General features: G+C 33.6%; 1 protein-coding gene across 1 annotated transcript in view; it reads left to right on the top strand.

Moving 5' to 3' along the window:
* The window catches only part of LOC145685992 (UDP-glycosyltransferase UGT5-like), a 72172-nt gene extending 58919 nt beyond the window's left edge, over window positions 1-13253 (top strand). Inside the window, exon 5 of the mRNA XM_081758803.1 lies at window positions 11525-13253. Within this exon, the coding sequence (XP_081614929.1) occupies window positions 11525-11810 (286 nt within the window). The 3' untranslated portion in view covers window positions 11811-13253. The remainder of the gene's footprint in view (window positions 1-11524) is intronic.
* Window positions 13254-15355: the final 2102 nt, after the last annotated feature.

Here is a 15355-nt window from a genome sequence, read left to right as displayed (position 1 = left end):
CAGGAACAATCTTTCTCTACCAATGTTCATTCTCATAAGCAAATTTCTTCAAATTATAACATTTACCAAATTATTCGAAGATGCTGCATTTTAATAAACTAAGGACTTTCGTGGAACACCATTCCTTTATCTTCAAGTTACCTCAACCATTTTGGCATATTATATGAAGGTCTTCGTCGAAATGCTCCAGTTTGAAATAAAAACCTTTAAATCTGCTTACAAAACTGTTTAAATAAACTGAAATAATTTCTTGTCTAAACAATTCGTTGGCTTTCAAAACTATTTCAATTATACTTACATAATTTAGAAGGAAAGATAGGAATAAGAGATTTTTTTTATTATAGATGAAAACAAATGAAAATTCTGACATCAATTATATTAGTTTAAGCTATATTCTAATTCGTTGACATTTTGTGACAAAAGTTCTATTTTTTTAAAAAAAAATAATGCAGTATGTAGAACAAAATCGGTAAAAAATTAGAAATTTTACTTTTAAAAAATCTAAAATATAGGAAAAGTGAAAACAATGATAAAAATAAGACCATACATTTTTATTCTTGTTGAGGATAAGGCTCAATTTTTCTCCTTGTGAATTGCTACAATGAAAACATTACAGAATTAAATAAAAAAATACTACAAAATAAAATAAATGTTGAAATATAAGAATAATTACTTCTAGCCAGTCATCTTTCTTGAACATTATAAAAATATATTTTGAGAAGAGTGAATTAGATCATTTTGAGGTTGAAATTTATTTCGCGCTTTTTAGTCATGGTACGGTACTATACGAGATTTGGGTGATGATTTTAATTTTCTAGTGTGAAGTACATTCACAATCGAAATACATTCTAGAGGTCTATGGGCCAACGAACTAAATTACGAGATTAAGTATTAAATTATTTGTTATTAATTAGGTATGTTATTTACACGTTATATGTTATAGTAAAGTTTTTGTTAAATATTTATAAGGACTGTATCTCTATTGTAACAAAGGGCAAGATTTAAATTCTTTTCATTATTGGACATGTATAATCGCGTGGCACCAACGCTGTTTTTATTTATTAGTTTAAACTTAACATTAGTTTCAATGAAAATAAACTTTAGAATGAATTTGCTGTTTTGAAATGTAATATCAACATTTGATAAGAAGATAATAATAATTATAAATTATGAAGTACATTTTTTCGAGAAAACTGATACACCAAACCTGTTCAAAATATATAGTAAGTATATTCTCGCTATACCAGTCAGTAATGCACATTTCGAACGAGTATTTAGTGAAATGAAAGCTTTATGATCAGATGGTAGAAACACAATGTAAACAGAACTTGTGATGCCCGACATTTTTGTACAGACGAAACTGAAAATGACATGTCAAGATTTCCATAAAACTGTCCTGGAAAACAGAAATTTTCTTGACGCAGTAAGCAGCTCTAAAAATATATTAAGGTATGCATCTACAATGAACTACTGCATTTTAATTTAGTTCGGTACAATATAAGTTTATTTTGTACTAATGGTAGCATTAGTAACTAGAAATAGAAGTTGCGAGTATTAAAAGTAACGGTGGTAATATAATAAACATATAAAAATCATTAGTCTTAAGTTTGTGTTCCCAATTACTCAAATGTCGCTGGTCTCCGGGCTTGCGTTAAGTTCGATCTGGCAACCCTAGCAACTGCCCGCATTGGTTCTTGAAAATGTTTACTTTGAGACAATTTCGAAGAGTGAAGAAATTGCAATCATTTTCTTATCTTTTTCTTTTTTCTTTCTTTTTTTTCATGTTTTTCACTCATGGTATTGTGGCAAATTTACGAATAGTTTTAATTTTTCAAAATCTAGTAGATTCACATAGTCGAAGTCATCCCAAGTATCTTGGTCTTACACATCTGCTCGTGTACTCGAACTTGATAGGAGATTATAAGAATCAATGCAAGAAAATGCTAGTATCTTGCTTACAACAGGTAATCAGTCTGGAAGTAATACTGTTAAGACCAGTTCATGATTACAAGTCGAGGTATATTCACGAACATATCGTAATCAGTTATAGAATGCGAAAGGACTTATATAAATTCCATACGTTAGACGCATTGGAAACAAGTAAGAACACAGTGAACAAGGAAATAAAAAAAGTGTAATATATATCTCAACATTATACTTCACTATAAAACAGTTATCGTCGTGATTGGTATTCATAATTAAGTAAATAACAAAATCGACCTAAAGCAAACATTATTACTAATCGGTGTTATAATTTCGGCATTATATCAATGCCTTGATCAGACACATTATTTGACAATCTGCTTGATGAAGGCAATGACACATTACCGAAACTGTAATGTAGATTCGTCTCCCTATTTGCTCAGGTAGGCATTTAATATTTTTTTTATAGGATTGTTGTAGTTATCTTCCTTATTAATATATTAAAAGTCCCAATGATTCGACTTGGGCTAAACTCTATCTTGATAAGTGGCGGTCGAAGAGGCACCTTTATTCGATTTTTGGCTAATCTCTCAAAACGACAAACTTAAAAAAATGAACTGAATCAATCTTAAAAAGCAGAAAATTTCCTATCAAATAAAGTTACGATTAGTGATATATATGGTGGGTAGATGGTTAGCGTACGCGTTTTCCGTACGTGAGACCCGAGTTCGAATTTCTGTGGAAGCACACGTGGTTTGGATTCTACAGTGTGTTAAGCTGTAGAATCACGCCTCCACATAGCCTAAACGCTGAGAGGGACACTAAACTCAAATCCAATTGAATTTACTATTAAAGCTACCTGTATTTTACTTTTCGTCAGTTTTTTTTTTTTTTTTTTTATGAAAACACGATTATTATTTATATTATTCAAAATCGTCGTATATTTCTATCGTTAATATCAGGGTGGTACCCACCCCAATAGGGTCCCTACTGAATGATCTACACCTTTTCTTTTCAAAATGCCACCAAGGTGAAATAAGTGATCACATCACAACGATATAAGGGTGCATCAAAACAACCGACAACGTTTGGGAGGTGATTCCTAACCCCAAGATAAGGCAAAAAGTATAGAACAACCTGGGTGCACAAATGCTTCCTTTCGGAGTTATAGCCTGCCGAAAACATGAAAAAATGAACTTTAAAGGTCCATAGCTCCAAAACAATAGGACCTGCCGTAGTCGGGTCAAGACTTCACTTAGAAATTAGTATGTGTCCTATCCAAATATCCATGTTACAGAAGCCTGCGATACTTCCACTACAGTTGCTATAGAAGTAGTTTGTGAGTACTTCAAATTATATGCTTGTAGAAAAACTGCCTTTATTGTTGGGCGAGTACCTTAGGATTCTGAAACATGTATTTTTGGATAGCGCACATATTAGTTGCTAAGTGAAGTCTTGACCCGACTACGGTAGATCCCATAGTTTTGAAGCTATGAGTTTTAAACTTCATTTTTTTTTTCGTGTTTTCAGCAGCCTAAAACTCCGAAAGGAAGCATTTGTGCACCCAAGTTCGTCTATACTTTTTGTCTTATCTTGGTGTCAGGAATCACCTCCCACACTTTGTCGATGTTGTGTTGAAACACTCTTTATTTCGTATTCTGTATTCTGTATGTAAGTTAGTACATAAGTTCAGGTATGCTTCCCTCAAAAATATCCAAAGAACTGCATTAGTCCCCTCTCCCATTAAAAAAAAAAAAAAAAAATCCTGAGTACGGCCATGGTTCATATGAAGCAATTGCACTTCGCTTCTCCTCCATGTAACAGTTGTCAAAGGACAACAGAAAAATGAGATTGATTAGAGGTAAGCTTGCAGCAAGTTTAAGAAAGTGTGTTAGATCATTGATATTCATATTGAATTTGGAAGGGGGTGAAAAATCACTCTCAATTAAAATGGGAATACAAACTGAATCGAAGTATAAAGTTAATAAGCGTCTAATGTTAGTCATTGTATTTATTATTGATTAATTAGAAAGAAACATTTTGGGATGCAGCAATTGAGTCGTGATATTTTATGATTTAACTAGTTGCTATAATTGAAAAGGCTTAGCAATTTATGAAGATACGTTTGGTATTTTTAGAAGAGGCATTAGTTATAACTGGGATAAGTTACTCTCCCAACCTTCGCAGTGTTTTGTAAGTAGTTTTATAATATTTTATACAATGTCGAAGACAGGGCCGTGCCGTGGGGGGAAGGGCGACAGCCCCGGGCGCCGAAGTAAGGGGGCGAAAAAATCGGGAGAAAAAGGAAGAAAGATAGGAAAATTTGCTTGGAATATATGTATGGGGGCGCCGTCGTATACCCTCGCCCCGGGAGCTGATTTTCCACGGCACGGCCCTGGTCGAAGAGTTCTTTATTATAAATTGAAAATAATAACTTTCTTTAACCTACATAGTTTATCGAATGCAAATGATATATCGGGGCAATTGGTACAGATAATTTGGTCATGCACATCTCGCGTTATCGTTATTCTTTTATTACTAATCACAAAAGTTGATCTTGCTCCTCAATCACCTTCTCTCTCGGCAGCTTTCTGTAACACTTTTCCTTTAAATAATAATATTTACTTTCCAAAATTTCCTACATTTTACAGGAAACTTATTCTCGAATTTTCCGCTTCATTCTTCCCAAAATTAAAAGAGACTGTTTCTTAAAATCAAAATTTGATTAATCTGGTCATAATTTCTTCTTTCCATGAAATCTACTCGTACCTGCTACATTTTCCTTAACATTAACTTGAATGGTATCTTTCTTGGTGTATGCAACACCTTCCCATAATTACTATGAACAATATTTTCCTACTTTTTGTATTTCAGCCTCCACGTCTTAGTTAGTGTGAGAAATCTCCCTTATAGTGTGTCACCACACAAAATACACAATTCTTCACAACTTATTTCTACATTGCTTACAATAAAATACGGAAATGACAGTTTATTACCAAAAAAGCATAAATATACATATAACTTGAAATCAGATATTGTATTGACAAGTTTTTAATATTCTTCATTAAAGGTTCAAGAACAATAAGTAACACAAATTACAAACAAGAAATTTTCATTTCATTCGCAAGCTGCTAACAAATGAACAGATTTTTAAATTGTTCATTCTTTTTAAATATAGCTGGTAGTTAAATCACAAGATACGCATTTCAGTAGCCGCTTGCCCAAAATATTTCTTCCTTATAATTCATAATAGATGCAATGACTTACGTCAATTCTTCAATTACCTCCATGTTCTCCCCGTATTGTGATTAGCTTAAACTTAATCACATTTTTCGCTTTTCGTTTCCAGTTCAAGTGACAATCCCGACATGTATTTTACTTTTTTTCTTTTATTTTATTGTTCATACTAATTTGGAACTTTTTTTTTTCTTGCCGCGTAGCCCTAGCAACAAAAGATTTATATTCCACTGTGTTACTAATTTTATCCTTGTGCTTTTGTCACTGTTCATATTTTCCATCTTATATTGTCTTGTGGCAGAAGGGTTTTCGCCTACCAAGTCCCACACGTAATTCTGTTTCTTGTAGCAGACAGGACCGGCGCTAGCAGTTTTGCCGCCCTGGGCGGTACTTTCAAATGTCGCCCCTTTAATCCTTATTTTGATAGAAGACGTTCAGGTATTAAGAAAAGTAAGATACCATATTTAAAAACATATATGAAAAGGAAAATTAAACAGAAAAATTAACTACCTCTCTCGAATGCTTACGTAACATTTAAACGACTCCATACATGTCACAATATTCAGTATGCTCGATTTCGCTGTACGTGATATACAGCAGGGCATACAGATTTTTTAATTAAATATATGCTTTAGTCCGACTAAGAATTTTAATTTTTAAGCTTATCTTATATCAAAAGGTGTTTCCAATAGAGTATGGAGCAAAAAGATAATATAGTGAATCAAATATTACGGCAAAAGTGAGTAATTAGCTTGAGACATAATGTACTAAAACGCAATAGAAATACACAAATTTAACATACTTTAATTGAAAAAAAAACTTTTCTTGCTTTGATATGAGCAAATTCCTTTATCACATTCTTGTAGTCCAATGTTTCAGCCAATTAATGTTCCATTGATATTATTACTAGACCACTTAAACGTGTTTCAGATATGGAAAAACGTAGATAGTTTTTAATAAGCTTAAGTTTCGAAAAATGTGTTTCTCTACTTACCACTGTTACCGGTAAGGTTAACAAAATTCTAAGTGAAACACTGACATTGGGAGCAAAGTTATGTTCCTTAATTAATTTTAGTCTTTTTTGGTGAACTTTTAGGCTTAATTATAGCGGTTAATAGTTTCAGTTCGTCTTTCAAATCACGGGTTAATATCTTTCGATTTTTCGCGTATTAAAATGCAGACACTTTTCAGACAAAAGTTCAGGTGGCATATCGTTCAGATTACTTGTATCGTAAAGAAAATCGAAATACTGGCAGTGATGTTTAAGTTGTTCAAACCTTTCTCTTAAAGCTAACACAATCACGTCTAGAAGTTTGTAATAAAAATCGATCTTGTATTTTATTATGTGGATCTTCAATAGTTTCATCCTCTGGCTCGTACTGAAATCGTCTCTTCTTCTTTCGACTTAGAGCTTGCACTGCATTACCTATCCGTGAGTCACCCATATCTAATGCTGATGCCAACTCCATCGCATCAACTAAGTAAAGTTGAACGTCGCATAATTTCTGATCCTCTCAAAGTACTTAGATATATTTTGAAGAAACCCGACTGCATCCAACACATGGATACTTTTGTTTACTATGTTTATGTGGAGTGAAAAGTCATATCAGATAACGAGTGAGCAAAGGTAAGTCACGCAGCTGGTTTGCTATACACAGAGCATCATGGGCGATCATTCTATCTATTCTATTGTCGTTACTTATTTAAAGTAAGGTATCATAAACCTTTATTTGATATCTAAGTGGAGTCAGAGCATCAACTCGGCTCTCCCATCTTGTGGTGCTGAATGGTTTTAAAGTGAGACTGCTAATATGTTCCTTTAGTATGGCCCAACGTTGAACTGACGCAGAAAAAAAGTCATAAACTTTTTTTTAACTATACAAAAATATGAAACGTTGGACTGAGATGTTGTGGCTGCATCGTTAAAGGAACATAGAAGGCTTGGGAATTTATTTTTGCTTTTCATATTGGAACTATTGTCATATCTTTGGCCCTTCATGTCTTCGATAGAAATTCATTTCATTTAGCTGTTTAATTATTACTTCTGTCAGTTCTAGACCAGTGATGTCTTTTACTGGTACGAAACCAAGAAAGTATTCGCAAATTTTTACAAGCCATTCTCCATTACTGTATGTAATTTGTACAAAACGAACGATCCTTTGCTTTGTACCAGAAATATCTGGTGTACAGTCTAGCATTATAGTATAGAGTATTTGGTACATTATATATAGTACTTGGAGTGGAGCGTTCAAATATTGCTGAATAGAAAAAAATATTAAAGACACTTGACAATCTTATACGCCCTAGCTGAAAATTTTATCTACGCCGCTGCAAGGGAAAGCTTGAACGAGATACCTGTGGCTAGTAGTTTGATAATTGGAAATGAGGGAGAATGCTCTGAATTTCCTGAGTGAGTATTTTCCTGAATGTGAGTGAAGTAAGTTTAATTACATTCTCAGGGAACACAATTTTATTTTTCCATGTGGGACTATTACGAAGCCTTATATTTTAATAGTATTCTTTTCTTTTTCAAATTATGCCGCCCACTAGACGTGCCGCCCTGGGCGGTGGCACGGCTCGACCCCCCCTCGCGCCGGCCCTGTTAGCAGAATATACTGAACCTGGGCCGAGCAGTTTTGAAGATATTTGGCCAGTGCCCTCTAACTTTTAACAGTGTTTTGCTCGAGCCCGAATACTCAACCTAGACCCTCAACCCAAATTCAGAAGCTCGTGAACAATGTCCTTGACTCCTAGACTTCACAACTACCGAGGTTGGCAATCAACTACCTAGTTTTTTAGTATTCGAATATAAAGCGCCTATCTTTCTTTTTATATACAGTGTTATAATAATAATAATAATAATAATAATAATAATAATAATAATAATAATAATAATAATAATAATTAAATAAAATAATATAAGTTGTAGTAGTAGTAGTGTCATTGATAATAATTATACCGTCTATGTAATATACTTGAAGAATGTACTCGAAACTGCACACCGGATTTGGCTCAAGTCTACTCAAAACTCGACCCCAATTCGAGTCGAGTTGGAGGAAATTTTTCGAGTCGAGTTCTCGGGTCGAGCTCAAAGATGTCTGTTTCTAGTCGAATCGAGTGTCAAAGAAAACTCGCTCGTGTTCATCCCTACGAGTAACGCAGTATGGCATTTTATCGATGTTACATTATATGAAAATGTTCATATATCAAGTAAAAATTTGTCCTTACATTTATATAAAACGATTCAGAACGTGCAATAATAATAATAATAATAATAATAATAATAATAATAATAATAATAATAATAATAATAATAATAATAATAATAATAATAATAATAATAGTGATAGTAATAGTAGTACGGATAATTGAAGTCAATTTTTTTCACATTTTTAAAGTTTTGGACCTAAAAGTAACAGTTACTTTTCGGGGGCAAGTAATGCGTTACTAACGCGTTACATTTTAAGAGAAAATAAAGTAACTTGTAACGCGTTACATTTTTACAAGTAACTTACCCAACACTAGATAGGTTTTATTTATATATAAAATAAGGAAGTTTCCTCTTCTGGGGAAAATCGCCCCGATGCCTCCCCCCCCCCCGGATCCACTCCTGGATCAAGGATAAATTACTTAAGCAGCATGTTATAGAAGTAAGCAAATCAATACAACGCAAGTATGGTGTGCTTCAATCGACAGTCATACATCATTACGTTTAGCACTCCAGATCAACCTGCCAGTCTTGTTGTAGCCCATGTCTCCTATAGTCTTGGTTCTGAAAGGGGTTCTAAATTTTAGCCCACCATCGGGAATTAAACTCAGACCTTGTTCACCGAGGGTATGCGCATATGCGCATTAACTACTTTCTTATTTTATAAAGCAAAAATTGAAGCACTTAATATACCCCCTTTTCTTTCTTGTCGCTTTATTTTGAAACTACTTTTCTCATACTTTCTGTTAATACATTGATTTTACGCACTTTTCTACTTTTCCCTAGGATAAACTGCACCTTGTAATCTGCAGCCAAGCACTACAGACCATTCATCTATGGATAACGGCTACTAGATTAACAAGGAGGGTTTTTCAAACTTATCGTATTTGTTGCTATTAAAAGTTGAATAATATAGCTGGATTTTGATCTTTCTTGAATTTAAAGTTTTCTGGCATTTAAATGTATCATAATATTGATACCATCTGCAAATAATAATAATAATAATAATAATAATAATAATAATAATAATAATAATAATAATAATGTAAATATATACTGAAGCGAGAAGTACCGGATGAAAAATGCAGAAAATGCGGAGACACAGCAGAAACTATTGAACACATCACAAGCTCATACCGTAATGGCCGCCACAGACTATCTAAAAAGACACAATGCTGCAAAAAGCATTGGCACATAACATGGAATTAATTGCCGATACCAAGCCATACTACAAATACCAGCCAAGTTCAGCAGTTGAAAACGACAAGTGCAAACTCTAGTGGGATCGAGAAATAAGAACGTATGTCACAGTACGTGCAAACAGACCCGACATCACTGTTATCAATAAAATTGACCAAGAAGTAACCCTCATAGATGTAGCAGTACCATTGACTCAACATACATACAACATTCAGTACAAAAATAAGCAAATATAAAGACCTGGCAGAAGCTATTGAAATGTCAGAAAGATACAGTAAGACCAATCATTCTCAGCTAATGCAGTTGTCCCTAAAAGTACTGTGACGGAACTTCAGCAGATAGACTCAAAACATCTAACAAATCTACAAAAAAAAAAAAAAAAAAAAAAAAAAAAAAAAAAAAAAAAAAAAAAAACTGTAATACTAATTTTTTTGGAGAAGAAGAACTCTTCAAATAATCTGCACTTGCCAGAAACAGCCGTCATATTATTAAGCTGAAACCGGTGTAAACCGAGGTACGGCAACAATAATAGTAAGCATTGATAAGTCAAATGGAGGTTATTGAACCTTCTTTCCTGTCCTATTATTAGTAAATCAACATAAGGAAAAACACTACATTACTACTCCATTTCGAATTTTGTCAGTCTTTTAATACTTGTTGAAAAAAAAAAAAAAAAAGAGATGACAAATAACGCCAACATTTCATTAGCAGACATAACTGACAAGTTTTGTAATGCTAAAATAACCTATAATATACATATAATTTAGTTACCATTTATTTTCTTACGTAATGAAATACTGAACAACTGTTCGAAGTATTGAATGAATAGTTTATATATATATATATATATATATATATATATATATATATATATATATATATATATATATATATATATATATATATATATATATAATATTATTGCATCCTTCTATATTGCTTTGTTTAATAATATACGTAGATTAGAGAAAAAAGAAAGATTTTTTTTTTTCGTTTAATCCTACACGGTTATGCCCTTTAGACTGAAGGAGATGGATGATTAATGAACGTAACTGATTGTGAAATTATTTTTTCTGCTCTCTCACCATGAATCGAACCCGTGACCACGCGCACACATTAGAGACAAGACAAGAAGGATTTGGTTTAATAGGTATGATTTAATTTTCTATATTACCTAGCTGTGACATAATGTTCTTGCGTTCATTCATGATACATGAATGTTCGTTGCAGTAAAGTGCAGATTCTTTACTTAAGATTTCTAGTAGGCAAGATACGAAGCCATTCTAAAATAAGCAGCTCTACAGAGTTCCCTCACGCTAACCAATAAACCACGAAAGCATGACTTTCGAAGTGTTCCGTTTGTGTGTATCTATCTTTCTTGGTCATCCTGTTCCTTACAGACTTGAATGATCCAGTATCACCCAGTATAAAATAATCATATACACTGTGTATATACACTATTTATTTTTGTAAACTATTTTTATTGTATTCTATATGTCAATTATATATTTACTTGGTGGCAAAGTGAAGATGGTCTATTGCTCTTGTAAGGCTACGCATATTACTCTCTCACCACAGAAGGGAAAATAAACTTTCCTGTAAGTATAGATCCGAGGGACGTAAGGATCTAGGTTCAATTTTTTGGACTTAGTCTCTAGAAGGCAGTCTAGGTTTTTGTGACTAGAAGTGTACCAACATTAGTCCTGAAACTTTGATCAACTTTGTATATATTAATTACGAAGTTTGCTGCTAAACTTTCTTGAATCTTTATGGTGTGTATCTATTAGAATTTTGTGTATTAGTATTGTTGATATTGAATTATTAATATTAAAACTGTATCTGGTACAGTATTAGGACTCATATTCAAGTTGTTGTTCTCATCTTGTAAATTAAGAACTGGAAAATTTTATATTAAAATTCTGCCTTAATATTAATTCAATTGTTTTAATAACTCAGTTACAGGCTGAACATGGAAGAAAGATCTAGAATAATGAAAGATAAGCCTGTGGATCCTGTGCAGTTAGGAGTATATTGGACAGAATATGTGATACGCCACAAAGGAGCCAGGCATCTTCGATCAGCAGCATTTGACCTTAACTGGTTTCAACTCTATCTTCTTGATGTCATTGCTGTCGCAGCTCTGTTAAGTTTTGCAGCGATTTTCATCATTTGTACAATATTTTGTTTTCTGCTTAAGGTTTGGCGAAACAAAGATCAAAAGACAAAACCCAAACAGAACTAATCCATTGTGCAACTGTATACTTATAATTGTAGTTAATAAACCAGCCAATAATATAATGTAGTAGAAAACATATTACCTATGTTTCAACTAAACATTAGGGAACTGTAAACAAAGTAGTAAGGATTATGCTCGCTGCAAAGTGTTCATCAACTTTGGGGACCAATTCCATTCCATCTTCCCATTCTCAAGGTACTGCAGAAATCAAATTCTCTGCGTAATTTTATCGTAAGTATTAGATACACACTGTTTTCCGGTTCTTTGTGCTTTGCCCATTTCATCATCAAAGTTTTACGATGTTATAAGTGATTTATATATATATATATATAAAATGGAGAACAAATCGACAACACAAGCTATTCCAATAAGCAATAATTGCATAAAGTGTGGAATTATGAGGCATGTTTATTAAGTACAGTTTTGATATATATAAAATAAGTATACTTTTCGTAACAATTTTGTTACATCAAAGCCTAGACTCTATACCTTAACTTACTTTTCTACATAATTTTCACCAATATTGAGGTATTTGTCGTATCGTACAGCAGGCTTTTGAATATCATTTTCATAGAAGTCTGCCGCCTGATTTGAGAACTACTGCAACACGGCCATGAGCACAACTTTCGTTAATTTAAGCGCTGAGTCACAATTTCACAGAGAACATTCCTTGCAACTTGAGGAAACTTACCAGATAATGCCGTAATCGAGAGCCGTATCTATTCTCTTTTAGCTTTTTCGTCAACTGTCTGCACTAAGTCTTCAGTGATGACAGAAGGTCGCCCACTTCGTTCGACATGAACATTCGTCCGGCCATTTTTAAATCTCTAACTCATTTCCGTAACATTCCATTGCTCATAATGTTTTATCCATACACTTTACTAGTCTGGCGATGAATTTCAGACGCTTTCACGCCTTTAGCACTAAGAAAACGAATCTCAGCGCATACTTCACAGTTGGCGGAGGCATTTTAACTATTCACACAAACACGGTAGAATGTTTCCGTCATGGTGTCTGTGGATTGCCAACAGATATAGTACGCAGTGCACGTGTGCGGAATTTCAAAACTGTACTTATAAAACACGCTTCGTATCTATTGATTTCTGCAATAAGTTATTTTCAAAAATGTGAAAACAATGAAGGCAAAGCAGATGTGTACTTCCATCATTTCATTACAAGCGAATGCAATAATTGTATTGGTTTCTATTTGTAAGTCTGTCACAAATATAGCATTTCTATGAATACTCATTCATTTAACAACATAACAACTTTTTAGCATATTTTATACTTTAGATCTCAACTCTGTATCCAATCAAGTCATTGTGGTAGGACAGTAGACTGTACAAATATCTCGATTAGGCATCATACTTAGCAGAAAACCATAATAGCTCATAATTATTTGTAAAAAAAATAATTTATAATAATAAACTAATGAGATAAGGTCAATAATGTTTTTTTTTTTTTTTTGTATATAAAAATCTGTTCTTTTTCCAAACTTTATCATACAGATCTTAAGCCAGCCACATATTGACAGAGGAAAAACAGCTAAGCCCAAGCAGAGGGGAGGGGGCAAGAGAGGATGCGGAGAGAGACCTGAGTGGATTGGATGCGTGTTTGTCACAACGTTGGAGAAGGTGGGATATGTTGGGTCAGTTACTTCTGGTGCGTGGGGCCCCTGATTCGATCCTTGGCCAAGTTAGTGATGAACAACATCGTGTCCGTGGGTTTTCTCAGGGTACTTCCCAGTGTTCGAAGTGGGGGGAAAAAAGCAGAGGCGGTATCTTTTATTACGATTTTGACTCGACATACTGGCTATCTAAATGTTGAAATACAGTGAGGGTATGTTGCCTAAAAGTTTACATTTTTATTTACATAGAGACTGAAACCCATTGGAGAGCTTCTCTATAGTTACGGGGAGAAGAGGGACATGGAGAGACTTTGATAGTCTGCCAACAACTTCCTGAAAAGAATTTTAAAAATATCCCCTTATCTTGTATTATAGAGAATTATACACGAAAATTCTCAAAAACCGAGTTTTTATATTAACAATTTCCTGCGGGAAAACTCTTGCACCCCGCTCCACTCGACTGAGGAGTATTCCAAAACCCCCGGAAGATATCCCCCACAGCAGATAATCCCTAAATCCGCCCATGCTCGAAACACGACATTTATATGCATTAAGACAAGAAGACATACACGTACATAAGAAAGAAGCAATTCAATATTGCACATCAAAATATAAACTAGATTAACTTCTTTGAAGACACCTCATTTTTAAAAACAAAAGTTAGGAAAAAGATAACAAAAATGTCGGTGTTGTCAGCTTATAAATTATTTCTACATAAGAAATAAAATCTTTCTACATGCAAAGCTACTCTTCAATTACTGTGTATAAAAATAAATTTATTAAAGGTATATTAGCATCTACTTTCCATTGACGGTATGTCTTGATCACTGAAAAACCAGAGGTGGTATGCCTTCATCAGTGATAAACCAGAGGCGGTATGGCATACCACCACATACCGTCTCACTTCGACCACTGGTACTTCCGTTTCCTGCTACATTCTTATTCCAGCCATTCTTTCGTTATCACTCACTTGCGTTAATCATCAGTCTCCTTTAGCCTAAATGGCATAATTGTGGGACGTTAAACTGGAATTTTCATTTCATTTTCAGTCACAACGTTGAAGAGGCCCTTGTGTACCAGGTGCTCGAGTAAATATATGGTACAAAACTTCGTTTGCATTACTTAAGTACTGAACCTCGACTCGGCTGTACTATCCTCTGGTCAACACACGGCCAGCCTTATGTACGTATTATTAATTGCACGTAACATGTCAAGCCTTCGATAACGTAACATGACACTATCGTCCTTACACTCTTGTGTCAACTCGCACGACAGTTAAGAGTAATCCTTAGTTCTTGTTCCACAATTTCATCCATTTTTCAGTACAGCATACTGTTATGGTTAATTAATTAAATCGTTAAAATATTAAAAAAGAAACTTTGTATATGAATGTACAATCACGAACATTTTCTTAGTGTTGTACGAAAAGAAAAATAATTAAAACGTCAGAAGAGAAATAACTTTCAGAAAAACCCAATACGAAAATAAGCCACAAGCACTTATTACGTACAAGTTGTTTGTCACATTCTTTAGTCTCTTAAACGAGTATATAAGATTGAAAAATCGGAACATTATTATTATTGGATTTTTTTTTTCATTAGAAATAACTAATTTATTTATTTATTTATTCAATTCCATGTGAATATGGCCTAACATGCATTGAACAAAACAGGACGTACAATAAAAACAGATGTAATGAGCACACAAGATGTAAACGATTAAATCAACCAGAAAAGTCAGCATTAGTTCAACATGCACTGGAAGAACAGCATAAAATTATGTTTGAAAATGCATCGGTTATATGCAGGTCTACTTATGGATATAAAACGTTATTAAGAGAAGAAATGGAAATAAAATTACGTGGTAGCACATTAAACAAAGAGGAAGATTTGAAATTAAGTTTGTAAATATTATCTTAATCAAC

Source organism: Thermobia domestica, chromosome 5, assembly GCF_964235325.1.
Source record: "Thermobia domestica chromosome 5, izTheDome1.hap1.1, whole genome shotgun sequence".
NCBI lineage: Eukaryota > Metazoa > Arthropoda > Insecta > Zygentoma > Lepismatidae > Thermobia > Thermobia domestica.
The sequence above is the reverse complement of the archived record's forward strand: the minus strand, read 5'-3'. Positions and strand labels throughout refer to the sequence as shown.